The following is a 27,157-nucleotide window of genomic DNA, read 5'->3' as shown; positions in this document are numbered from 1 at the left end:
ATCCTTTAAGCGGTCCAACCGCATTCAATCATTACCAGCAGTCCAACTGCTTTAGATCCTCCGACTCTTATCAAAATCAAAACAGACATCCACCAGTAACTTCAGTGAGTGGACTTAAATTTTATCATGTCCAATTTGGCACACTTTGGAAATAATTCAACAGGTAGTGCCTTACCTTTTGGATAAGCCGGCTTATGCCCACTCACTTCAACCACTGGAATTCATGTCTGCCCGTCTGACCACCTCGGACCACCGCTCACACCTCCACTTTTCTCCCTTACTCAACCACCGGACGAAGCCCCCAAATGTTAAGATTCAAAAGTTGAGAAAGGGTACAAGAGGTGATCGAAAAATAACCACACTGGTCCGGCCGGGTGAAGTCAAACGAAGATTTTAATTCACACGTGGGAAGATCACTGAAAACAGCAATTGATCTTCAACTTACTAAGGCACAAACAATTATTTTATAACATCAGGGTTTGTTTACTGACGCCCCTTCATGCATCACCGGTACATTTTATACATAGATCAGATCAACATCATCATGACTTTTCACCCAGAAAATCATCTTCTATTTTCATGGCTTGGTACTTTCCGTTCTTATCTTAAAATGAATTGTTCCTCTTTCTCGTCTAGACCTAACTAATCTCTCCTCTAAATAAATCTTAACTAATGTGTGTGTACGTGTTGACCTCACATGCTCTTTGTGTCACCTCTTCACCTCCTACTGTCTGTGTCTCGACCTCAAATGCTCTTTCTCAATTCACCTGTTGCACTTCTGACCTTTCACTAGACCAGAAGCTCACTGAGACTATGTGTATGTCTTCTACCAAATAAATGTTTTAACCAAGAACCTCTACTAAAACCTTAATATAAAATGACCTGATCTAAGTGTTTTGTAAGCATGTATTGCAATTCCTTCTATGTTCTAGTTTTCCCTCAGCATGTATCACCTGAACAGTCACGTCAGTGAGGCTTAAGACCTTTAAAGAACCTCAACTCAAATAAGCACAGATATGCAATATGTATAAAATAGTTATAACTGCACCTGAAATACAAAGTTAATATCATCATAAACATCTTAAGGCCATCTTAAAGCTATCTGTTACATTGTTAAAGCAATGATCATACTGCAGATTATATTATGCTGGTAAAATACTTTTCTGTTCATCCCCACACCACACATGGGAGCACAGCTGACACAGATAAACATAACAAGACATGGCAGGAGTAAATAACACTGACGGGAGACTGTCAAAGTAAAACAGGAAGTACACAGAGGTGCAGACAGGAGGAGAGAGAGAGCACGGGCATAGTGGGCTGGGGAAACATGGAATGAAACACAAGGAGGGGAGACGAGGGCTCACAGATACATAGAGGGGCACACAGGGGATAAAAGTCACAAGGGGAAATCAAATAAGGAGCAATACACAAAAAGACATGAATACTAAGACTGCTGGGCCAACATGGCCCAGGATCATGACATCCACGGATTTTTTAGTGCACTCTCTGAACACCTTGATTGCACACTTATTCTTGGAGGCGACCTCAACCTTGGACTAAATGAAGAAATGGATAGGCTCAACACAACAGGAACTCAGCGCAATTGGCAGTCCACAAATATAATCAAACAGTATATGAGCGACTATGGCCTTTGCAATGCGTGGCGCTCCCTTCACCCCAACAGTAAGGAATATTCTTTCTTCTCACATGTCCATCACTCCTACTCTTGTCTGGATTATTTCCTAGTCAGCAGCTCACTGCTGAGTGATATTTCAGACACTGAGATTCATCCTGTAGCTGTCAGCAATCATGCTCTTGTATCTTTAACACTAATACATAAGAAGAACGCTACACCAAGTAAAAACTGGAGATTCAATACATTGCTGCTCAAAGATGAAGAGTTTATTAAATATTTTTTAAAAAGAGTGGACTTCATATTTAGACTTTAATGACACTCCCGGAACATCAGCTTCTGTTCTATGGGAAGCAGGAAAACCTTTTATGAGAGGTAAAATAATTTCTTTCTCATCACACATAAAGAAAGAAAAAAACAAAAATATTCAGGAACTAGAAAAAAAACATCAAATCCTTAGAAGAAGCCTACGCATGCAACCAAGATCAAGAAATAATGAACAAAATATGCAAAACAAAACTAGAATTAAATTAAATTAGTAATAAAAAAAACACAATTCCTAGTACAAAGACTTCACTTGCAGAATTTTGAACACAGTTACAAATCAGGTCGATTTCTAGCTAACCAGTTAAAAAAAAATAAAGAAAAAAAAACTATATGTGCTGTTAAAGATTTATCTGGAAACACAATATATGACCCTGGAAGAATAAACAACATTTTTAGGGATTTCTATGAAACTCTATATTGACCACAAATAAACCCGTCTAAAAATGAAATTGATCAGTTTCTTGACAACATAACTCTTCCAAAATTACTAGACAGTCAAGCAATGTCACTGGATTCGCCACTGACACCAGGTGAACTCCAGGAAGCCCTGATAAGTATGCCCAATAATAAGGCTCCAGGTCCAGACGGCTACCCTGCAGAATTCTACAAAGAATTCTGGACAATTTTGGCACCAGTATTCCACGGAATGTTGCAGGAAATCAAGGAAAATGGCAGACTACCACCATATATGAATTCTGCCAACATTTGTCTCCTGCTAAAACCAGGCAAAGACCCTTTATTTCCCTCAAGCTATCGTCCAATATCCCTTATAAATGTAGACCTTAAAATAATCTGCAAAGCTCTCTCAAAGAGATTAGAGAAGATAACCCCCCTTTTAATTCATCCTGACCAAACTGGTTTCATAAAAGGTAGGCACTCATCAACACACACACGTAGATTACTTAATTTAATAGACTACTCATACAGTAAAAACATTGAAACCACAATATTATCTCTAGATGCAGAAAAAGCGTTTGACAGAGTTAACTGGAAATTTTTATTTGCAACATTACACAAATTTGGTTTTGGAAACTCTTTCATAAACTGGTAAGAATATTATATAATTCCCCAACAGCTCGTATCAGAACAAATGACCAGACATCCTCCAGCTTCTGTCTCCTGAGGGGCACCAGACAGGGATGCCCACTCTCCCCTTCAGTTTTTGCAATTTGTATTGAACCACTAGCAGCAGCATTTAGACAGGCTACAACAATTAATCAATTAATCAATCAATCAAGGCTTTATTCGCCATGTGCAGGTTGCCCTGCAGTGAAATAGGACCCCCCGACCTTACACACACAACACAGACATCACATGGGGATACAGGTCGGAGATCGGTAGCGTTACAGAAAGAAAACACTGAAATATACACTACAATGGTCAAAGGAGCTTGCAAAGAAAAGGGTCTGGACTTATTTAAGTTTCTTGAAGACGTTTCACCTCTCATCCCAGAAGCTTCTTCAGTTCTAAGTTCAAATGGTGGAGATCCCCCGATTTAAGCCCTGTGGGAGTATCCCCCGAAGAGGGACAATGATGATGCTGATGATCCTCTAACTAATCACGAGTCAAGGTGTGAAAACAGGTGTAGGTCACAATCAGCCAAGGTTTCGGGTGAGCTCATTGTGAAACCTGGCCCCACCCTATCATTTGATTGCCTGAGGTCAGATGGCCCAGGATGTGAGTGTGCGTTAAGGCGTCTGGGAAGGGATATCAAAACTGGATTATATATGGCAGACATACATATTTTACTCCTCTTTCAAACCATCTGTCCTCTCTGTCCAAAATATGTACATTGGCATCGTGAAAGAGTGACCTTTGTCCTTTAGATGCAGATGGACAGCTGAGTCTTGTCCCGTAGAGGTGGCTCTTCTATGTTGTGCCATGCATTTCTGTGCCTCTTTGCTGACTAGATGAAAGCCCAATTAGGATAACCGCATGTTTTAAGCACTTCATTTACATGTGTGTGTTCCTTCTTTTTCCCTTCAGGCTTAGAGAGTCATTAGAATGCCATATGCTTATGACTTTTGGGAATGTTTCTGAAACAAACACACTCCGCTTTAACCTAAATGAGGACATTGAAAAACCTGCAATTTATGTATGTTTCTTTGTTTAAGAACAATAAATTAATTAATTAAACAAATACCGTAATATTTCTTTGTATGAAGCTTAGTTTGTTTTTCTGTTTGATTAGGACCTCTTAATTAACAAGCTAATCTTCATTTTTAGCTTGCACATGAAAAACTTAAGGATGCTAATAAACTTTTTTTTCTAAATTTTAGAATCATAAATGTATAGAAAGTTGAAATCCCCTATAAAATTGAAAGTTTGGTTGTCAAAGACCAAGTTTGATCAATCATGCCTCCATTTTTAATCTAAGACAGCTCTGAATGTCTAATTTATATGTGGCTAGCTGATTTGGGCTAATTAGCTAAAGCTTATTTTCCAAATTATCAAAGGCACACCTAGCAAACCAATATTAGCATTCATTGCTTAATAACTTTCTGACATTCAGACAGAAAATGCTGAAACTTAGATTTTTGGTGGATCTAATGACAATAGTCTTGCACAGTTTTTGATCAGCTCTTAACCCTTTAAAACCGGTCGAAGCAGGCATGCTCCATTTTGCATAACTATTTTTAAATCCCTGTAGAACCGGAACCACGTACGCTAGCACAATAATTTTTTTTCACATGAAACCGGAGTTGTACTTATGCCATCAGCTGGAGGAGGAACTGATATTCACTACCACCCACTGTTTGAGCACGGGAAGGAGGACACGACTGATCATTATTTTTGCACATTGAACTGTTGCTAACTTTTTCACTGTAAATAAATGCACTGCCTTGCATTCAGAGCTCCGAACCTAGATCCTGTCTTTCTACAACCTCGACAACAGACTAACTCTCAGTACCATGTGTCACGGTACAGGAGAGACAGAGTGAGAGAAAAACAACAAACACTTGTGGCCACACTGGGCTGGCCGGGGAGGCACAGGGACCATGACAGTACCCCCCCCCCCCTCAACAGGAGCCCCCCGGCGACCCACCAGGCTTACCCGGGTGCAGGCGGTGGAAGTCACGGAGCAGGTCCCTACCCACGATAGCCGACCGGGGCACCCAGGAACGTTCCTCTGGCCCGTAGCCCTCCCAGTCAACCAGGTACTGAAAACCCCGACCCCGGCGGCGGGAGTCCAAGATGCGCGAGACGGCGTAAACCAGCTGGCCACCCACGAGCCGGGGTGGCGGCGGGGGCCTGGAAGGAGGGCACAACGGGCTGGAGACCACCGGCTTGACCTGAGAGACATGGAACACATCATGAATACGCATGTTGCGTGGCAGCGCCAAGCGGACGGATGCAGGGTTGATCACAGCACAGACTTCAAACGGGCCGATGAAGTTGGGGGAGAGCTTCCTGGATTCGGCACGTAAGGGCACGAAGCGAGTGGAGAGCCATACCTTCTGCCCCACCACATACTCAGGGGCGGCCGTCCGGTGGCGATCCGCGAGTGCCTTATTCCGTTCCTTCGTCCGGAGTAAAGCCGCCCGAGTGGCCCGCCAGGCCCTGCGACACCTGCGGAGGTGATGTTGGACAGACGGAACAGTATGCTCACCTTCAACCATGGGAAACAGAGGTGGTTGGTATCCCAGAGACGCCTCAAAGGGTGACACACCGGTAGCAGAGGACGTGTGACCGTTGTGAGCATACTCTATCCACGGCAGGTGTTCACTCCAGATGGCCCGGTTATGGGAGGCGACACAGCGGAGGGCGGCCTCCAACTCCTGGTTGATGCGCTCCGTTTGGCCGTTGCTTTGCGGGTGGAAGCCAGAGGAGAGGCTCACCTTGGCACCTATGGCAGAGCAGAACTCCCTCCACACCCGCGACGTGAACTGAGGGCCCCGGTCCGAGACAACGTCCTCAGGGATGCCATGGAGCCGAAAAACGTGCGTGGTGAGGAGTCGGGCAGTGTCCAAGGCTGTGGGGAGCTTAGGAAGCGCAATGAAATGGGCAGCTTTGGAGAAACGGTCAACGACAGTCAATATTGTAGTGTTACCTGCAGATGGTGGCAGACCAGTGACGAAATCCAGAGAGATGTGGGACCAGGGTCGGCTGGGTGTGGAGAGTGGCTGCAGACATCCAGACGGATGTTGATTGGAGTGCTTATTTCGAGCACAAGTGGTGCAGGCGGTGACGTACTCCCGTGAGTCTTTAATGAGGGCGGGCCACCAGAAATACCTGCGCAGGAATGCAGTGGTGCGGTTAACTCCTGGATGGCAGGAAAAACGGGCCGTGTGAGCCCACTGGAGCACCCGGGACCGGACAGCCGCCGGAACAAAGAGTCGATCAGGGGGGCCCGTGCCAGGATCAGGGTCGGTTTCTTGTGCCTCCCGGATGAGCTCTTCGATCTCCCACGTAACTGCTCCAATAACGCAGGAAGTGGGCAGAACAGATCCAGGGTCGGACTCCTCCCCGACTGCGGCGTATTGCCGGGAAAGAGCGTCTGGCCTGTAAGTGATGGTGAAATGAAACCGGGTGAAAAACAAAGCCCACCTGGCCTGCCGTGAGTTGAGCCGTTTCGCCGAGCGGATGTATTCGAGATTTTTATGATCGGTCCAGACAATGAACGGCTGTGCAGCTCCCTCCAGCCAGTGCCTCCACTGCTCCAGAGCCAGCTTTACGGCCAGAAGTTCGCGGTCTCCGATGTCATAATTCCTCTCAGCTGGGGAAAGACGACGAGAGAAAAAAGCACAGGGGTGGAGCTTACCCTCGAACCGTTGGGAGAGCACGGCCCCTACTCCAGACTCCGATGCATCCACCTCCACAACGAACTGCAGGGTGAGGTCAGGCTGGCGAAGGATCGGGGCGGTGGCGAACCGTTCCTTGAGGCGAGAGAAGGCTTCCTGAGCCAGCAGGTCCCAGTGGAATGGCACCTTGGGTGATGTTAACCTAGAGAGAGGCAGAGCAATTTTACTAAAATCCCTGATGAAACGCCTGTAGAAGTTAGCAAACCCCAGAAAGCGCTGAAGCTGCCGGCGATCTGGGCCAGTCCAACACTGCCTGAACTTTTGCCGGGTCAGGTTTCAAGTCCCCTCTGGTGATGATGTAGCCCAGAAACGCCACTGAATCCATGTGGAAGTCACATTTCTCTCCTTTAACAAAGAGCCTGTTCTCCAGCAGGCGCTGCAGGATCAGCCTTACATGGACCTCATGTTCCGCTTTAGATTTGGAGAAGATGAGAATGTCATCTAAGTAGACAAAAGCACATCGGTTAATAAAGTCTCTGAGAACATCGTTAACAAGAACCTGGAACACGGCTGGGGCGTTGGTCAGGCCGAAAGGCATCACAAGGTACTCGAAATGGCCTAGGTGAGTATTGAAGGCCGTTTTCCACTCATCCCCTTCACGGATTCTCACCAGATGGTAGGCGTTGCGCAGGTCCAACTTACTGAAGATCGTGGCACCCTGAAGTAACTCAAAAGCAGAAGAAAGAAGGGGCAGAGGATACTTGTTACGAACAGTGATTTTGTTAAGCCCGCGATAGTCGATACAGGGGCGAAGGGTCTTGTCTTTCTTAGCAACAAAGAAAAACCCCGCTCCCACCGGGGAGGACGACGGCCGAATGATGCCCGCAGCGAGAGTCAGCAATGTAATTCTCCATAGACTCCCTCTCTGGCTGAGAAATGCTGTACAAACGACCAGAGGGAAGCGGAGCCCCAGGCAGGAGATCAATCGCACAGTCATACGGTCTATGAGGGGGGAGTGAACGCGCCCCATCTTTACTAAACACTTCAGCCAAATCATGATAAACACGCGGGACCGAGGTCAATTCCGGAGGCTCGACCGGCTGGTCAGGCCCTGGAGATGTGGTAGGAGCGGGTGCAGCTTGGAGACAGTTCATGTAGCATTCGATGCTCCACCCGGTTACTCTCTCTTTCTTCCAATCGATGTGCGGATTGTGTTGGAGCAGCCATGGATAACCCAATACAAGGGGGGTGCGCGGTGCTTGAAACACGAAAAGCTCGATGCGCTCTGAGTGGTTACCCGAGAGAGTAAGAGACAGGGGTTCCGTGATTTGGGTTATGTCCGACAAGCGTTGCCCAGACAGGGCTGTGACAGCAAGCGGATCGGGTAGGGCGTGTAGTGTGATGTTTAGCTTTTTCGCCAGAGCTGCGTCAATGAAACTCTGCTCAGCACCTGAATCCACTAGAGCTTGAAGAGAGTGGGTAACATTCTTAATGGTGAGTTTTGCAGGCAACATAAGCCGGGGGAGAGAACTTTTAGTAGTTATATCGCCCACCAGTATTCTCTCAACTACTGGCGAGCGCGCCCTTTTGCCCGTGCGCGGCATGAAGAGGCAAAATGGCCCTGACGGCCGCAATATAGACACTCACCGGCAGCCATACGCCGTTGACGTTCTGCGGGTGAGAGCTGCGAACGTCCAAGTTGCATGGGCTGCTCCTCCTCCTCAACCTCGCCGTGCTCGAGTGCCGCTCCAGGCCCCGGTGAGGCGTCCCGCGGTAGCCGAGGCTGAGCGAAGCGACGTTGCGTGCTTCGCCGTGCACGCAGGCGATCGTCTATTCGGATGCATAGGGACATGATCGCACCTAAAGAGGAGGGTAACTCACGCACCATTAGTTCATCTTTAATCTCCTCACTCACATTGTTTAGCAGTGCCGTCTTTAATGCTTCCTGCCCCCACCCTGCTTGCGTCGCTAGTGTCCAAAAGTCAACTGAAAAATCTGCCATGCTCCGCTTACCTTGCTTCAGGTTCATGAGGCGGAGACCAGCCGCCGCAGCAGTGGAGCCTTTATCAAAAACACTCCGGAACAGAGACAAAAAATCATCATAAGTAATTTCGGGACTAGCGCTCAGCACGGCTTGTGCCCAGGTCAGCGCACGATCTCGTAGCAACTGAACAAAATATGAGATCTTACTCCCGTCATTAGAGAAGGCATGAGGCCGCTGGCGAAACTGGAGAGCGCACTGCATAAGGAAACCCGCACACTTCCCTACATCCCCTGAAAACAGCTCAGGTGTGGGGAGATGAAACTCACACACAGCCGGGACCGGAACCGGTGAGGCAGCACTTACTGCGGAGCTTGATGACGGGTTCGCTGGTAGGCGAGGGTTCCGGCAATGGAGTGCGCTGAGCAGCTGCTAGTGTTAAGGCAGCGACATTCTCGCTGAGGTGAACAAGCATTCGCTCGTGGCGTTGTAAGATCGCTTCCAGTGTGACCGGGGCGGAGGGAGACGGGGAGGAAGCTGAATCTGCTGAGTCCATGGTGGCTGGAATATTCTGTCACGGGAGTGGAACGGACTCAGGCGCAGACTGAGGTAGCACAGTTCAACGACACTTTATTAATCACACTGGTGCACTATATACACGTGAAGGGGGGGGAAACACCAGGGTCCCGGGGATCACTTGGCTGGGGAGACACACTTCTTCGCACTCGCTCTGCTCCTCGTCCAAACAGTCTCCACACAAGCAGCTCAGCTCACTCTCCTACTCACGGGGTCCAGGGGTCACAAAAGGGCTGATCCAGGTAAACCTGTTTACACAGACGAGGGTAAGTCGAAGGCAAACACGGGAACAGTAGAATCGCAAGGAAGCCAGGCAATACTAACGAGAGTTACTCAATATTCCAGCGACGAACAGCTCAGAGCCCCAGCCTTAAGAGCCAGAGAACTGCAATCCGCTCGAGATCAGCTGCAGGTGCGTGGGCCAAGGGCAGGAGCCCAATCAGAGCTCCGCCCAGGCAGACAGGTAGGAGAGACAGAGTGTGGCCACACTGGGCTGGCCGGGGAGGCACAGGGACCATGACACCATGGTTTTGTTTTGTTTCTCTTATGTCCCCCCCCCCCCCCCCTTTTTTTTTTAAATTCTTTGTGTGTTGTTTTTTTTTCCTTTATTTGATTGGACCTTGAGATGGGGATTGGTTATATGCTGTTCAGTAGTTCTTAAAAACCATCCAAACTGTAATGGCCTAAAAGTTATGTCTTTGTACTGTTTGTTACTGGGGTTTTTTTTTTTTTTTGACCTGATATGCCAAACTACATGTAAAAACTATATAAATAAAGAGGGGGGGAAATAATTTTATGGATCTGTTCAGATCACTGGAGACGTGTGAGGCTCATCTATGTTTCTGCTCCCACTCCCACCTGTGACCACAAGCCCTGCACACTTGGCTCTCATCAGCCTTCTCGGGCCACTACACTGATAACGTCAACCTCTGCTGGAAATTCACACAGTTATTTGAGGATGATGGCACACACCCAAAACTAGGACTGTAGTCATACCATCCACACTTGTTATGTAAATCTGAAATACACTTACCAAAACAAGCAAGCTGACTTTGTGAAATTTAATTTGGTTTTGCAAAGGAGTCAAACAACACTGCAGAGTACAGCAACAGTGTGCACAGTATTTACTGCATGAACTACAACAATCATATAATCATTTATAAAGAACAAGTTATTTTCTCACCATTGGTTACATGAAATGAGCATATCCTGTAATTGTAAATTTCAGGAGCAGGGCCACACCTCCCAAATATGCCCCCTCTGGTTCTTATCTATAAATGACACCCTCAGCAATATAAGCTGCTCATTTTCGTGCCCCACACTCCCTTCCCTTTTTCAATTCTTTCACTTCTCATTAGTACACTGGGATCTGCCTGGCCCAGGAGCTGCTGCCAGTCCCAATTCAGCAGCTCAGTTCATGTTTAAGCCATCTGCCTTTATCTTATTAAAACATAAAATGCGGTCATGATCTCAGCTAGTTAAGAGAGGATTATATAAAAAGAAAAGGATGATCTTTGAAGCATTTTTGTCAATTTGATCAACAAAACAATCTAAATACAGTTGTAATAATCGTACAATTTTCCATCATCTCTTCATCTTCCCCCACCCCACGTGCACTTGAACACTCAAATTGTGTTGGACACTGTTGTGTATGTAAGAGTTACATGTTTTATGTTGTTTAAGTGTACACTGAGGGCTGTGGGAGCACTGCAATTTTGAATTCCTGTGTATGGTCTGTACATATACTTTTTGACAATAAATCTGAATTTGACTTTACACTCAGCTCAGTACAGACTGTTGAGGTTTAAATTTATAATCTTAAATGTTTATATGCTGATTATATTGCTTTATAAGAAAGGCCTAACTCTGACTACACTCTGTGCCAAAAGTGCTGACAGGAAACTGCATGCTTTTGCAGAAGCGTGGTAATTGCAGTAGAAAGTGAAACCAACTCGGCTGTTTGATCAAAACTTAAAGTGTGGTGTGACGTAGAGAGCAAGTATATAAATACCTAGGCTTCCGTTTGTGCTTCAGACCTGGGGTTGTGTGTTTTGTGGTCAGGTCTCCATATCCCGGATATGTAAAATAAGGATCATTTTTAAAGTAAAAGTACCACTTTTGAGCCGTGTCTTTCTTGGCCCTAAAGAATCCAAAAGAACCGGAATTTAACAAGACAAACTGAGGAATCAGATTCCACCAAAAACGCAGGATAAAGAGTTTCTGTGAATGTGGTGTTGAAGGTGTGGAGGTGGATCAGAGTGTCAGAGGAGACTCTGTAGAAGGACAGAGTGCCATCAGGACAGTCCACATACACTGCTACTCTGTTAGAGACAGAGGAGGAGGAGGAGGAGATGGATGTTTTTTTCTTACTGTGCCAGACAGACTCAGGACCTTCATCAGAACAGTACAGACTCCAGGACTGATCATTCTGTCCAAACAAACAGCGATAACTGTCTCCTTTCCTTTTGATTCTTCCGTAACTCACTGATATAAAAACCTTTCCTCTCCACTCGACCTCCCAGTAACAGCGACCAGTCAGACCATTTCTACACAGCAGCTGTTCATAAACATCAAATCTGTCTGGATGATCAGGATATGGCTGAACCTCCTCCACATGTGTCACCTTCCTGTTGTTGTCAGACAGTTTGAGCTTTGTGTGTACTGTGTTTGTGTCAATTGCGAGTTGACAGGAATCTGATGGAGAGAACAAACAATCCAGCTGCAGTTATTGATCCATCATCTGTTCATTTATTGACACTTTGATGATGACTCCTGACATCAGAGATGTGAATGATGAAGATGGTTGAATGTGTGCTGCTTTGTTTTCATGAATCACATTAAAAACACACTTACACTTCCTCAGACCTGGTCTCAACCATCGGACTCCAGCAGGCTCCACCCTGAAAGGAGGAGGGGGGTCAGACTAGCACAGTCTCTTTCAGCATGCACACATGGACATTACATGGCCCTCATACAAATACTGTTAGACACTGATAAAAGAACAGGACTGATCCTGGATCTGTCAGTACACCACTGTATTGAATGAAATATGACTGATTCAATATGTGACCTTCATTATTTCTATATTCCTCTTCTGTTTAGCTGGAAAGGACACCTCCCTGCCTTCGCTGCCAGGTGTTTTTCTTCGCTTGGTGTCTGTGTGGTTACTGGACATGACCTCTGACAACATGAAGCAGAGCTCATGTAACCATGGTAACTCAACAGCTCCTCTGACACAGCCAATGACAGTTAAGGAGTTAAGTCATGTGAATATTATCATCTGATTGATTTGAATCCTCTAGTCTGTTACCATACAATATAGAGCACCTTGAAGTAATTGTTGTTGAAGTGTGTTTTGGCACTATATAAATATAACTGAATTGAATCTTCAGTCAGCAGGCATTTTTTTCCCACAGAACAAGTTACCACAGTTACTGAAGCCACCCTCAAAACATGTCTGCTTTAATTTTGGTGATATCAATGGAACAGGACAGCTTTTATTTTATTCTAAAGTTTCATTTTATCATTAAATATATTATTAAATATTGTGTATTTCCTCTTCAAAGCACTTTTTTGTTGCATGTTATATATATATATATAAAAACACCCAGCACGCCCCTGCGGGCGGTTTATCCTTCAAGCTCGGGTCCTCTACCAGAGGCCTGGGAGCTTGAGGGTCCTGCGCAGTATCTTAGCTGTTCCCAGGACTGCGCTCTTCTGGACAGAGATCTCCGATGTTGTTCCCGGGATCTGCTGGAGCCACTCGCCTAGTTTGGGAGTCACCGCACCTAGTGCTCCGATTACCACGGGGACCACTGTTACCTTCACCCTCCACATCCTCTCGGGCTCTTCTCTGAGCCCTTGGTATTTCTCCAGCTTCTCGTGTTCCTTCTTCCTGATATTGCTGTCATTCGGAACCGCTACATCGATCACTACGGTCGTCTTCTTCTGTTTGTCTACCACCACTATGTCCGGTTGGTTAGCCACCACCATTTTGTCCGTCTGTATCTGGAAGTCCCACAGGATCTTAGCTCGGTCATTCTCCACCACCCTTGGGGGCATCTCCCATTTTGACCTTGGGACTTCCAGGTTATACTCGGCACAGATGTTCCTGCACACTATGCCGGCCACTTGGTTATGGCGTTCCATGTATGCCTTGCCTGCTAGCATCTTGCACCCTGCTGTTATGTGCTGGATTGTCTCTGGGGCATCTTTACACAGCCTGCACCTGGGGTCTTGCCTGGTGTGATAGACCCCAGCCTCTATGGATCTTGTACTCAGAGCTTGTTCTTGTGCTGCCATGATTAGTGCCTCTGTGCTGTCTTTCAGTCCAGCTTTGTCCAGCCACTGGTAGGATTTCTGGATATCAGCCACCTCCTCTATCTGCCGGTGGTACATACCGTGCAGGGCCCTGTCTTTCCATGATGGTTCCTCATCTCCCTCCTCTTTCTTGGGTTTCTGCTGCCTGAGGTATTCACTGAGCACTCGGTCAGTTGGGGCCATCTTCCCAATGTATTCTTGGATGTTCGTTATCTCATCCTGGACTGTGGTGCTGACACTCACCAGTCCCCGGCCCCCTTCCTTCCGCTTAGCGTACAGCCTCAGGGTGCTGGACTTGGAGTGAAACCATCTATGCATGGTAAGGAGCTTTCTTGTCTTTATGTCAGTGGCTTCTATCTCCTCCTTTGGCCAGCCTATTACCCCAGCAGGGTACCTGATCACGGGCAGGGCGTAGGTGTTGATGGCCCGGATCTTCTTCTTACCATTCAGCTGACTCCTCAGGACTTGCCTGGCCCTCTGCAGGTACTTGGTGGTTGCAGCCTTTCTAGCGGCCTCTTCATGGTTCCCATTTGCCTGCGGGATCCCCAGGTACTTGTAACTGTCCTCTATGTCTGCAATGTTGCCTTCTGGTAGTTCAATCCCCTCAGTTCTGACTACCTTCCCTCTCTTTGTTATCATTCGACTACACTTCTCCAGTCCGAACGACATTCCAATGTCATTGCTGTATAGCCTGGTAGTGTGGATCAGTGAATCGATGTCTCGTTCACTCTTGGCATACAGCTTGATGTCATCCATGTACAGGAGGTGGCTGACAACTGCTCCATTCCGTAGTCGGTATCCGTAGCCAGTCTTGTTAATGATCTCACTGAGGGGGTTCAGGCCTATGCAGAACAGCAGTGGGGACAGAGCATCTCCTTGGTAGATCCCGCACTTGATGGTGACTTGTGCTATGGGCTTGGAGTTGGCCTCTAGTGTTGTACACCACATCCCCATTGAGTTCCTGATGAAGGCTCTTAGGGTCCTGTTGATCTTGTACAATTCTAAGCATTCCAGTATCCAGCTGTGGGGCATTGAGTCATAGGCCTTCTTGTAATCAATCCAGGCAGTGCACAGGTTGGTCAGTCTGGTCTTGCAGTCTCGGCTGACTGTTCTGTCTACCAGTAGCTGGTGTTTTGCGCCTCTGGTATTCTTGCCAATCCCTTTCTGTGTCCCACTCATGTATTGACCCATGTGCCTGTTCATCTTCAGGAGCTTCCATGTAGTACTGAGGCAGGTTATTGGTCGGTAATTGGAGGGGACCGGCCCCTTCTTGGGGTCCTTGGGGATCAGGACCGTTCGACCTTCGGTTAGCCATTCCGGGTGTCTCTTGTTAACTAGCAGCTGGTTCATTTGTGCTGCCAGACGCTCGTGGAGTGCAGTCAGCTTCTTCAGCCAGTAGGCGTGAACCATGTCAGGCCCTGGTGCTGTCCAACTCTTCATACTGGAGACCCTTTCTTGGATATCTGCCACTGTGATGGTTACTGGACCCTGTTCAGGGAGGTCGCTATGGTCTGCCCTCAGATCCACTAGCCACTGAGCATTGCCGTTATGGGTTGCGTCCTTCTCCCATATGCTCTTCCAGTATTGCTCCGTCTCCAGCCTTGGTGGTGCTGTTCTCTTATTGTTCCCTTGCCACTGAGAGTAAACCTTTGCTGGTTCTGTGGAGAACAGCTGGTTTATTCTCCTGCCTTCTATCTCTCTGGTGTACCTCCTCAAGTGGCTGGCCAAGGCTGTGAGTCTTTGCTTGGCAGTTACCAAGGCCTCAGGTATGGACAGTTTGCTGTATTTCTTATGCACCTTCTTTGCCGCACCTTTCTGCAACTCCGTTAGTTGGCTAACCTCCCTCCGTGCTTATATATATATATATATATATATATATATATATATATATATATATATATATATATATATATATATATATAAATTTAGCAAAGTTGTATAAACATACATTGTGGTTGTCAGGGTCTGATGATAGAACTTCACAATATTTTTTTTTTTTCCTCTTCTGATCAAGCTCGAGTTTCTCACTCTTCCAGTTTTTTTTGCTAAGCTAGTGTAAGTATATTCTATGACTTTGTCTAACTTGAACTTAATCTATTAAAGGAAATGTAGAGTCAGAGAAAGAAAAAAGATTTTCGTAAACTTGACTGTGCCATTAAACTTACATAGATCTATAAAAATAATGAATAAATGGTGTGAAACAGAGAGGTGTCATCATTGTACCTGGAGAAGTTCTCCTTAGAGACCTCAGACACATATGTCTCTTGTAACAACCAGGAATTGATGACACAGGAAATGTTTCCAGCTCTTCCTCTTCTATCAGACATTCTCTCCATACCTGAGAGTGTCCAGTCTCCAGCCTGGATCCTTCAGTCCAGCCAAAAGCAGCTTAATTCCTGAGTCTCCTAGACGATTGTAGCTCAGGTCCAGCTCTCTCAGATGTGAGGGGTTGGAGCTCAGAGCTGAGGCCAGAGTAGTACAGCCTTCCTCTTTGATCAGACAGCCTGACAGACTACAGACACACAAAACAACAATCTATCTGTGAACACTTCAATTAAGGTTGTTTTTGTCTTGTTTTATTTATTTTTCAGATAAAATGACAAACAATTCAGTTTAGTGCTGTTTTATTTAAAAGTGACAGTTCCCCATAGATGACATTTGTCTCAAGTCTTTATTAGATTATTTTAAACACCTTATATTATCAGAGAATTTTGATTTTGACATACACAATGGAAAACAATATACAGGGTGGGCCATTTAAATGGATACACTGTAATAACATGGGAATGGTTGGTGATATTAAAGTCCTGTTTGTGGCACATTAGTATATGTGAGGGGGCAAACTCCTCAAGATGGGTGGTGACCATGGTGGCCATTTAGATTTCGGCCATCTTGGATACAACTTTTGTTTTTTCAATAGGAAGAGGGCCATGTGACACATCAGACTTATTGGTAATGCCACAAGAAAAACAATGGTGTGCTTGGTTTCAATGTAACTTTATTCTTTCATGAGTTATTTACAAGTTTCTGACCACTTATAAAATGGGTTCAATGTGCTGCCCATTGTGTTGGATTGTCAATGCAACCCTCTTCTCCCACACTTCACACACTGATAGCAACACCACAGGAGGAATGCAAGCACAGGCATGCAGTATCCGTAGTTTCAGGTGCTGCACATCTCGTATCTTCACGCCATAGACAACTTTGCCTGTCAAAGTTTCGGCCTGTCTCAACAATGCAAAGCCCTCAGCACCCAACATCAGCATGGAGGAGAGGAAGGCACTCCCATCACTTAGTAATGACCACAATATTATCATTCCTCTGGTAGACAAGGGTAGGTGCACAGTTTTGCTAACCAGAAAGACTATCATGAGAAAATTTATATGATTAATGTTTTAAACATCAGGGAAACCAAACAACCTTTGGTGAAATGGATCACATAACACAGAAGAGCCACATCGTCAGGCCAGAACTCTGGAGTCTATTTACACCTACAGGCCAGTGGGCACTCTTTCAATAATGAGGATATACACATTCTGGACAGAGAGTAAACGGTGGTTTGAGTGGGGAGTCAAGGAGGGAAAAACCATCTCTGAATCGAGGAGGGGGTGTCATGGTCCTGGGCCATGTTGGCCCAGTATTCTTAGTTTTCTTGTATGTTTGTATTTTGTTCCCTATTTAGGCCATGTTTCCTGAGTTGCCCTGTTGTGTTGTTCCCTAAGTGTTTTCCCTTCGTGGCTTTTACCCCCTGTGTGCCCCTCTGTGTATCTGTGAGCCCTCGTCTCTCCTTATGTTTTATTCCATGTTTCCCCTGCCCGTTATGTCTAAGTTCTCCCCGTGCTCTCTCTCCCCCCCCTGTGTGCCCTCTGTGTATTTATGAGCCCTCGTCTCCCTTTGTGGTTGTTCCATGTTTCCCCAGCCTGTTATGTCTGTGTTTTCCCCGTGCTCTCTCTCCTCCTGTCTGAACCTCTGTACTTCCTGTTTGACTCTGCCCGTCTCCCGTCAGTGTTATGTTCACCCCGCCCTGTCTCGTTATGGTTATCTGTGTCAGCTGTGTTCCCCGTGTGGTCCCACTTTCCTCGTTAACCCTCTGTGTATTTCTGTCTGCGTCTCCCTCTGTTCGGCGTCGCGTTCTCCCTCATGCTGTGTGTGATTCCCCCTGTGTTTCCTGGTGAACTTTATGTTAGTTTTTCCCAGTTTAGTTTTCCTATTATCTTTTGTCAGCAATAAAGCTGCATTTTGAGTTTATCCCCTGAGTCCGTGAGTTTGCATTTTGGGTCCTCATCCTGCCTGCCACACAGCGACCATAACAGAGGGCCTAAGGGTACATCTGTCACCATCTTACAATGCTGGGATTGCAGCCATTCCCCAACTCTCTTTGAATGGTACTCATGGCATAGTTCCGGATTCCGGTTGCGCCGTAAGATGGCCACACCGACGAGAGCTCCCAGTCATCTCAGCAAAAATGTTATTATTTATTTTGTACTGCTTTCTATTTCTGTGCGCACAGCATGATCATACACTCGGTATGACAGACAAACGCTTTTGGAGCTACATTTGTCAGCCAGTTCGGACTTTACAGCGGGTTTCGACACCGTGGACGCTCTGCTGCCTGGGATCCTTTGTTTACTCGAGCGACGCCGAGGGAAAACAAAGAGGGGGAAACTCGCCACAGTTTTGCGCTGATCCCGACAGAGAAACAGCAAGCGACCTCTGTCCATCATCCTTCTCGCGAATCTCCAGTCTCTGGACATCAAAGTTGACGAGCTGCGTGCATGGATTAAACACCAAAAAGACATCAGGAACTGCTGCGTTCTGGCCTTCACAGAGACATGGCTGGAGCCCAGCGTCCCCAAATGCGTCGTCACGCCGGATGGATTCACTGTTTACCGAGAAGACCGAATGAAGGACTCAGTCAAGAAAAGGGGAGGAGGGGTGTGCTTTATGGTTAACTCTTTGTGGGCTAGAGATGTGTGCATCTTAAAAACTTACTGCTCTCAGAGCCTCAAGCTGCTGACCATTAAAGACAGTTCAGTTCTTCTTTGAACTGTTTACATTCCTCCACATGCTGATAAAGCTAAGGCTATGGACGAACTATATAACATCATTATTGGACTTGAGAACAAAAATCCCGAAGCTGCCTTTATTGTGTCGGGAGACTTCAACAGAGCCAACATGAAGACAGTTCTCCCCAAATACTATCAACACATCTCCTTCCCCACAAGAGGTGATCAAACACTGGACCATTGTTACACTCCATTCAAAGAGTGCTACAAACCCCTCCCCTACTCAGATTTTGGCAAGGCAGACCACTGTTCCAATCTGCTGCTGCCTGCATATAGACAAAGACTGAAACAGGAAAAAACAGTTTCCAGGGTCATCTACAAATGGGACAGAGAGGCTGAGGAGGTCCTACAGGACTGCTTTGAGACAACTGACTGGCAGATATTTGTGGATGCAGCTGATGGTCAAAGGAGCTTGCAAAGAAAAGCGTCTGGACTTCTTTAAGTTGCTTGAAGACGTTTCACCTCTCATCCGAGAAGCTTCTTCAGTTATAAGGTCAAATGGTGGAGAGTCCCAGATATAAACCTAGTGGGAGTAACCCCCCACAGAAGGACAAAAGGACCCCTTGATGATCCTCTAATCGCCTGAGCCAAGGTGTGAAACTGGGTGTGGGTCCCAATCAGCCAGAGTTTCGGGTGTGTTCATTGTGAAACCTGGCCCCACCTTATCATGCGAATTCCTGAGGTCAGATGGCCCAGGATGTGAGTGGGCATTAAGGCGTCTGGGAAGGGATCTCAAAACTGGATTATAGATGGCAGAGAGTTGGTGTCATAAACCCCCGCCTCTGTTCAAAGATGGTCGCTCACAGTGGACATAGATGGCTTCTTTCACTCCTCTTTCAAACCATCTGTCCTCTCTGTCCAAAATGTGAACATTGGCATCCTCGAAAGAGTGTCCTTTATCCTTAAGATGCAGATGGACTGCTGAGTCTTGTCCTGTGGAGGTGGCTCTTCTGTGTTGTGCCATGCGCTTGTGAAGTGGCTGTTTGGTCTCTCCAATGTAGAGGTCTGGGCATTCCTCGCTGCACTGTACAGCATACACCACATTGTTAAGTCTGTGTTTTGGCGTTTTGTCTTTCGGGTGAACCAGTTTTTGTCTGAGCGTGTTGCTGGGTCTGAAATGCACTGGGATGTCGTGCTTGGAGAAAACTCTCCTGAGTTTCTCTGATACACTGGCTACATAGGGGATGGCAATGTTGTTGCGTCTGTCCTTCTTATCCTCCCTCGCTGACTTTCTTAAAGTCAGCAAAGAGGCACAGAAAAGAAGACCAGACACCAGCGAGGGAGGATAAGAAGGAAAGACGCAACAACATTGTCATCCCCTATGTAGCCGGTGTATCAGAGAAACTCAGGAGAGTTTTCTCCAAGCATGACATCCCAGTGTATTTCAGACCCAGCAACACGCTCAGACAGAAACTGGTTCACCCGAAAGACAAAACGCCAAAACACAGACTTAACAATGTGGTGTATGCTGTACAGTGCAGCGAGGAATGCTCAGACCTCTACATTGGAGAGACCAAATAGCCACTTCACAAGCGCATGGCACAACACAGAAGAGCCACCTCCACAGGACAAGACTCAGCAGTCCATCTGCATCTTAAGGATAAAGGACACTCTTTCGAGGATGCCAATGTTCACATTTTGGACAGAGAGGACAGAGAGGACAGATGGTTTGAAAGAGGAGTGAAAGAAGCCATCTATGTCCACTGTGAGCGACCATCTTTGAACAGAGGCGGGGGTTTACGACACCAACTCTCTGCCATCTATAATCCAGTTTTGAGATCCCTTCCCAGACGCCTTAATGCCCACTCACATCCTGGGCCATCTGACCTCAGGAATTCGCATGATAAGGTGGGGCCAGGTTTCACAATGAACACACCCGAAACTCTGGCTGATTGGGACCCACACCCAGTTTCGCACCTTGGCTCAGGCGATTAGAGGATCATCAGGGGGTCCTTTTGTCCCTCTGTGGGGGGTTACTCCCACTAGATTTATATCTGGGACTCTCCACCATTTGACCTTAGAACTGAAGAAGCTTCTCGGATGAGAGGTGAAACGTCTTCAAGCAACTTAAAGAAGTCCAAGTCAAGTCAAGTCAAGTCAAGTTTATTTATAGAGCACATTTAAAAACAACCAAGGCTGACCAAAGTGCTGTACAGTAAATACAGATAAAAATACAATAGAACACAATTTCGTAGTAACACCTCGCTGATAAAAGAAAATAAAAATAAATAAAACAAATAAATTAAACCTTTCTAAAAGCCAATGAAAAGAGGTGAGTTTTAAGAGCGGTTTTAAAAGTTTCTAGGCTTTTGGAGAGTCTGACGTGAGGAGGTAAGCTGTTCCACAGTCTAGGTGCAGCCACAGCAAACGCCCTCTCTCCCTTTGTCTTTAATTTATACCTGGGAACATCTAAAAGCATCAGGTCGGCTGACCTCAAAGATCTCCTGGGGCGATAAGTACTAAGGAGTTCTGACAGGTAAGAAGGTGCAGTGCCATTTAAAACCTTAAAAGCCAGCAGTAAGATTTTAAAATCAATCCTAAAGGCAACTGGGAGCCAGTGGAGAGAGCAGAGAACCGGAGTGATGTGGTCTCTTTTTTTTGAACCGGTCAACAGGCGAGCGGCAGCATTCTGCACCAGTTGAAGGCGATGTAGACAGGAACGATCTAGGCCAGCATAGAGGGAATTGCAGTAGTCTAGCCGTGAAGTAATAAAAGCATGGACCACTCTTTCTAGATCGTTCCGGCAAAGGTAAGACTTGACTTTGGCTAAAATCCGCAAATGATAAAAAGATCCCTTAACTACAGAGCTGATTTGTTTATCAAGTTTAAAAGCATTGTCAAAGATAACACCAAGACTCTTAATGGAAGAAGTGCAATCGGAGGTTAGGGGTCCCAAAAAGTCAAGAGAGAAGTTGGGATCTTTAGGAAGCCCAAACACAATGACTTCAGTTTTGCTTTCATTAAGGTGTAAGAAGTTAAGAGTCATCCAAGTCTTAATGTCAGACAAGCAGGAGAGTAGCGGCTGCAAAGAAACATTGCAGTTTAACCTCAGAGGGAGGTAGATCTGAATATCATCGGCAAAGATGTGGAAGGACACATTATGTTTACGGAGCACATCGCCCAGAGGGAGCAAGTACAGAATAAACAACAGGGGGCCTAGTATGGACCCCTGAGGTACGCCACAGGTTAAAGGAGCTCTGGGAGATGACAGTTCACCAAGGTGAACAGAAAAACTCCTATTATTCAAATAGGACTGGAAAAACTTTAAGACAGTGCCCTTTAAACCGACACAATGTTGAAGGCGGGATAGCAGTATGTTGTGATCAACAGTGTCGAAGGCTGCTGTCAGGTCCAGGGTTACTAAGACAGCAGCACAACCAGAGTCAACAGTTAAAAGCAAATCATTAAAAACTCTCAGTAGGGCGGTTTCTGTGCTATGCCGAGCTCTAAAACCAGACGGGAATTTCTCATAGAGATTGTTATTGTCGAGAAATAGCTGGAGCTGCGTGAGGGCGGCTCGTTCCAGTACTTTGGACAGAAAAGGGAGGTTGGAAATGGGCCTATAGTTAGAGAGTAGGGATGGATCTAGATTAGGCTTTTTAAGGAGAGGTTGAACAACGGCGTGCTTGAAGGGTGTTGGAAAGCAACCAGAACTGAGGCAGGCATTGATCAGGACCAGAAGGAAAGGTCCGACTGAGTCCAGAACCTGCTTCAGAAGCCGAGAGGGGATAGCATCGGTGGAACAGTTGGTAGTCTTAACCTTGCAGACTATTTCATGCAGCTGAGAGAGAGAGATTGGTTCGAACTGATTAAAGGCAGAATGGCACAAAGATAAAACACAGGGATTGGAAGGTGAGGATGGAATGAGAGACTGCAGGGAGGAAATCTTGTTTACAAAGAACTTTAGAAAATCATTACAGAGGGTGGCAGAAGGTGTGAGGCTGGTGGATGTGTAAGGATTTACAATGGAATTTAAAACATGAAACAGAGTCTGAGGTTTATGGACACTACTGCTAACCAGGTTTGATATGTAGGAGGACTTGGCCTCTTTAACGGCTTTCTGATAGATTGAAAGAGAGTCTCTGAGGATATTAAAAGAAATGTGCAACTTGTCCTTTTTCCATTTTCTCTCAGCACATCTACAGGTGCGCCTGAGAGCACGAACAGAGTCTGTAATCCAGGGTTCAGCATGAGCTTTGGGACGGAGTGTTTTTAAGGGAGCGATGAGGTCCAAAATAGAAGTACATGTTGAGTTAAAAAGAGCAGTTAAATCTTCTGCACACAAGGAACCAATCCAGTCCGCCATGGAGAGCTCAGAGTTGCTAAAAGCAGCAGAAAACTGAGATGGTACATGGGTATTGATGATCCGGAGACGGCGTGAAGGAGGTTTAACTGCAGCATCAGAACAATGTGCAGTGGCAGAAAATAGAACAGGAAAATGATCGGAGATACACGCACTCTCACAAATTTCAGAGATGTGGATACCCAAGCCGTGAGACATGACAAGGTCCAAAGTGTGACCCTTCTCATGTGTGGAGCCAGACACACACTGAGTAAGGTTGAAGGAATCCAACAGTGAAACAAAGTCCCTAACCAGGGGTTTAGATGGACAGCACACATGAATATTCAGGTCACCAACAATAAGAAAATGATCAAAATCTACTGAAAGTCCTGAAAGGAATTCCCCAAACTCACTGATAAAGTCCTTGTTAAATTTGGGAGGACGATATACCACTGCAATCAGTAACGGAGTGGATGAGTTTAGTTTAAAAAGCTGTAGTTCAAAGCTGGAATAAGAGGAAAAAGAAATCTGATGGCAGTCATAAACAGATTTAAAAACACAGGCGAGGCCTCCGCCTTTGCCAGAGGACCTGGGAGTGTTTAGAAAACAACAGCCTGGAGGAAGAAGCTCAGAGAAAGCCACAGTCTCACCAGCGCGTAACCAGGTCTCCGTCAGGAACATAAAATCCAAGTCATAAGAAGAGAAAAAATCCTTGAGCAGAAACGTCTTATTGGAGAGGGAGCGAGTGTTGATCAAAGCCATAGATAAGGTGAGATCAGTAGGTGTCATCGGGGTTGATATGCGGGTGAGTGGGCGTAGATTAGAGTTTGTAGCACCAAATCTGCGGATCCGTGGCTGTAGGAGAGCCGAGGACCGAGGACCCGGAACGGAAACAGCGAGCGACGGACCCGGAGAGTCACGCAGGAAGGGAGCAAACACCAGGCGAGGGCCGGAGATGGCAGAGAGTCGCCTACCAGAGGAGAACGCCGCCGCCGGCATGGCGAGGAGTGAGCCAGATGACCGAGGGAGGCGCGGGCCAAGAAGCGGGCCTACCGGTAAAGCCGGAGCAACAGCAGGCGGAGTTTGAGAGACGGTTTGCACCCAGGGTCCTCTGGGCTGGAGTGAGCCCCTCACCGCAGCAGAGTAGCAGAAACCCATCTGAGCGAGGGGAGGATCAGCCAGGCAGGAGAGTGATAGAAATGCCTTTGTGCGGGCCAGGAGACCACTTCGCTTCCCTCGTCTTCTCCAACGTTTTTTCCGGTGTAGCTTGGGAGGGAGGAACCAGGTGCGACGTAGGTAAGGTGGAATACCATCGAACAGTGGAGGCACACCGCTTGTTTGTCCGTCAGAGACAGAGGACAAAGGTGCTGACACTGCTGAGTCTCGAATAATAAAGAGAGTTTGCCGGTCATAAGACCGGAGCGAGTTGATTTCCACAGTTAAGGCAGAGAACAGCAAACAAAAAACTAAAAAACAGGAGGAGGAGTGACGGCGAGCCGAACATACTGGCGCCATCTTGTCTGACTACAAGTCCAGACGCTTTTCTTTGCAAGCTCCTTTGACTACGATGACCTGGATGACTGAGAACCTTCACAGACATGCAGCTGATGGCAACATCAATGAACTCACAGACTCTGTCATTGGATATATTGGAAAATGCATGGACGATACCATCACTAAAACCACTGTCTGCATATATCCAAATCAGAAACCCTGGGTAAATAAAGACATTCGTGCCAAGCTCAAAGTGCGGACCTGTGCGTTTAACTCAGGGGATGCTGATGCATATAAAACAACCAGGTATGACCTCCGAAAGTCCATAAAAAGGCCAGAAAGAACTACAAGGACAAAATGGAGTCCAGCTACCACAGCTTTGACACCAGGAGACTGTGGAATGGACTATGCTGCATCACTGACTACAAGAAGGATAACACAGGCAGTGTTCAGCCCACAGCGTCTCTCGCAGATGAGCTTAACAACTTCTATGCTCGTTTTGATGCAGATGACAGAGAACAAATCCTCTACCCTCAGGAGGACAGTGAGGCTGTAACTTTAACTCTCAAAATAGAAGCTGTGAGATGGACTTTTAAAAAGGTCAACCCTCACAAAACTCTGGGACCGTACGGCATCCCAGGCCGGCTTCTCAGAGCGTGTGCCAACCAGCTGGCAGAGGTGTTCACCAACATCTTCAACCTCTCCCTGAGCCAGTCAGTGGTCTTGACGTCCCTCAAAACATCCACCATCATTCCCGTTCCTAAAAAAATCAGTGGTCTCCTGTCTGAATGACTACCATCCTGCACTGACTGGATCCAAGATGGCGCGGCCACGTCCAGACGCCTTCCTGACCGCTCCGCTCCGACTATCCACTTTTCTTGTTTTTTACTTATTTTTTGCTCTGGTTTACATCCCAAAATCCTCTAGTCTTATAGTATACGACAGCGGATCACTTGTAAACATCGGTGCCAAGGTTGCACATCTAATCTTGGACATTTTAAAACCTGACCCTTCCTGGCCGCCAGAGATTCTACGCGGCGCGGAGAACAACAAAGGACGGGCCGCTCATCCGAGGCGCAGAACAAAGAAGCGCCGGGGAAAACGCGCTGGTATTAGGAACAGACTGAGACAGCAGGCGCATCGCGCACCACTGCCCAGTATCCTACTGGCCAATGTACAATCCATGGAGAACAAGCTCGATGACCTCAGAGCAAGGGTCACCTTCCAACGTGACATGAGGGACTGCAACATTCTGTGCTTCACGGAGACATGGCTGTCCCCCACCGTGCCGGACCAGGCTGTAACTCCGTCGGATTCATTCTTTGTGCTCCGCGCGGACAGAACGGCAGAGTCGAACAAAACCAAAGGTGGAGGAGTGTGTTTCATGGTAAACAGAAAGTGGTGTGATGCCAGGAGCATTTCTACTCTCTCCAGCGGCTGCTCGCCACATCTGGAGTTCCTGAGCATTAAGTGCCGCCCTTTCTATCTGCCCCGTGAGTTCACCTCAGTCATCGCCACGGCGGTCTACATCCCACCCCAAGCGGACACAGGTATGGCTTTGTCCGAATTACATGATGTGCTGAGCTCGCTTCAAAATAAGGACCCGGGCGCAGCCCTCATTGTAGCAGGAGACTTTAACAAAGCGAACCTCAGACAAGTCATGCCAAACTTTTACCAGCATGTCTCGTGTCCAACGAGAGGGGATCGGATTTTGGATCACTGCTACACACCATACAAGCAGGGCTACAAAGCTGTCTCACACCCGGCTTTTGGGAAGTCTGACCACAACGCCATCTTCCTCATTCCCCAGTATAAACAAAGCATACGGAGGGAAGACGTGACCACGAACGAAGTAAAACGGTGGACTGCCCAATCAGAAGCTACGCTACAGGACGCACTCAACGACATAGACTGGGACATGTTCAGAGCATGCGCAGTCGACATCAACGAGTTTACGGAAGTAGCAGTATGCTTCGTCAATATGCTAGCGGAGGAGATTATCCCCACTGCGAGAGTCACCACATTCCCAAACCAGAAACCGTGGATGGACAGATCGATCCGCACTGCAGTAAACGCCAGGACCGCCTCCTACAACGCGGGTCTCGCCACTGGCGATATGAGCGCCTACAAAGCGGCCTCATACGGCGTGCGGTGCGCGGTGAGAGATGCCAAACGTAGGTACCGGGAACGTGTGGAGTCCCGCTTCCACCAGGGTGACACACGGAGTATGTGGCACGGACTACGCACCATTACGGACTACAAAGCCAGGGACACTGCGCCGATCAACGCCGACTCTGCATTCACCAACGAGCTGAATCGGTTCTACGCCCGTTTCGAGGTTAGCCAGGCGGCTAATGCTATCTACCGCCTGACTACCAAAGACAGTGACGTCATCAGCGAGAGACCGGTGACCAGCATCGCGGAGCATGACGTCCGAGCGGCACTGAGGAGAGTGAACACAAGGAAAGCGGCGGGGCCAGACGGCAACACCGGCCGTCTGCTGCGCTGCTGTGCTGACCAGCTAGCAGGTGTGTTCACTTACATCTTCAACGAGTCCCTGGCGAAGTCTGAGGTCCCCACATGCTTCAAAAGATCCACCATCATCCCTGTGCCCAAGAACAGCAAACCCTCATCCCTGAACGATTACCGGCCAGTTGCACTGACCTCGGTAGTAATGAAGGTGTTTGAGAGGCTGCTGAAGAACATCATCTCCTCCTCCATCCCAGACACCAC

General features: G+C 47.1%; 1 protein-coding gene and 2 long non-coding RNA genes across 3 annotated transcripts in view; all 3 read right to left on the bottom strand.

The window, feature by feature from the left end:
- Positions 1-375: 375 nt before the first annotated feature.
- LOC145426168 (uncharacterized) overlaps positions 376-27,157 on the bottom strand; it is a 537,068-nt gene continuing 510,286 nt past the window's right edge. The window contains exon 2 of the long non-coding RNA XR_013906898.1: positions 376-775. This is a non-coding gene — a long non-coding RNA (uncharacterized LOC145426168). The remainder of the gene's footprint in view (positions 776-27,157) is intronic.
- Positions 9,297-9,734, bottom strand: LOC145426044 (uncharacterized). The gene is made up of 2 exons (XR_013906818.1): positions 9,587-9,734; positions 9,297-9,510 (listed from the first exon to the last, which is right to left on the bottom strand). It is a non-coding gene; the product is annotated as an uncharacterized LOC145426044 (long non-coding RNA).
- The window catches only part of LOC145426125 (protein NLRC3-like), a 77,062-nt gene continuing 61,307 nt past the window's right edge, over positions 11,403-27,157 (bottom strand). Inside the window, exons 6-8 of the mRNA XM_080299647.1 lie at positions 15,921-16,094; positions 12,116-12,162; positions 11,403-11,956 (exon numbers count right to left, since the gene is read on the bottom strand). Coding sequence (XP_080155773.1) covers positions 11,403-11,956; positions 12,116-12,162; positions 15,921-16,094 — 775 coding nt within the window. The remainder of the gene's footprint in view (positions 11,957-12,115; positions 12,163-15,920; positions 16,095-27,157) is intronic.

Source organism: Astatotilapia calliptera, chromosome 3 (assembly GCF_964374335.1).
Source record: "Astatotilapia calliptera chromosome 3, fAstCal68.1, whole genome shotgun sequence".
NCBI classification, from domain to species: Eukaryota; Metazoa; Chordata; class Actinopteri; order Cichliformes; family Cichlidae; genus Astatotilapia; species Astatotilapia calliptera.
The sequence above is the reverse complement of the archived record's forward strand: the minus strand, read 5'-3'. Positions and strand labels throughout refer to the sequence as shown.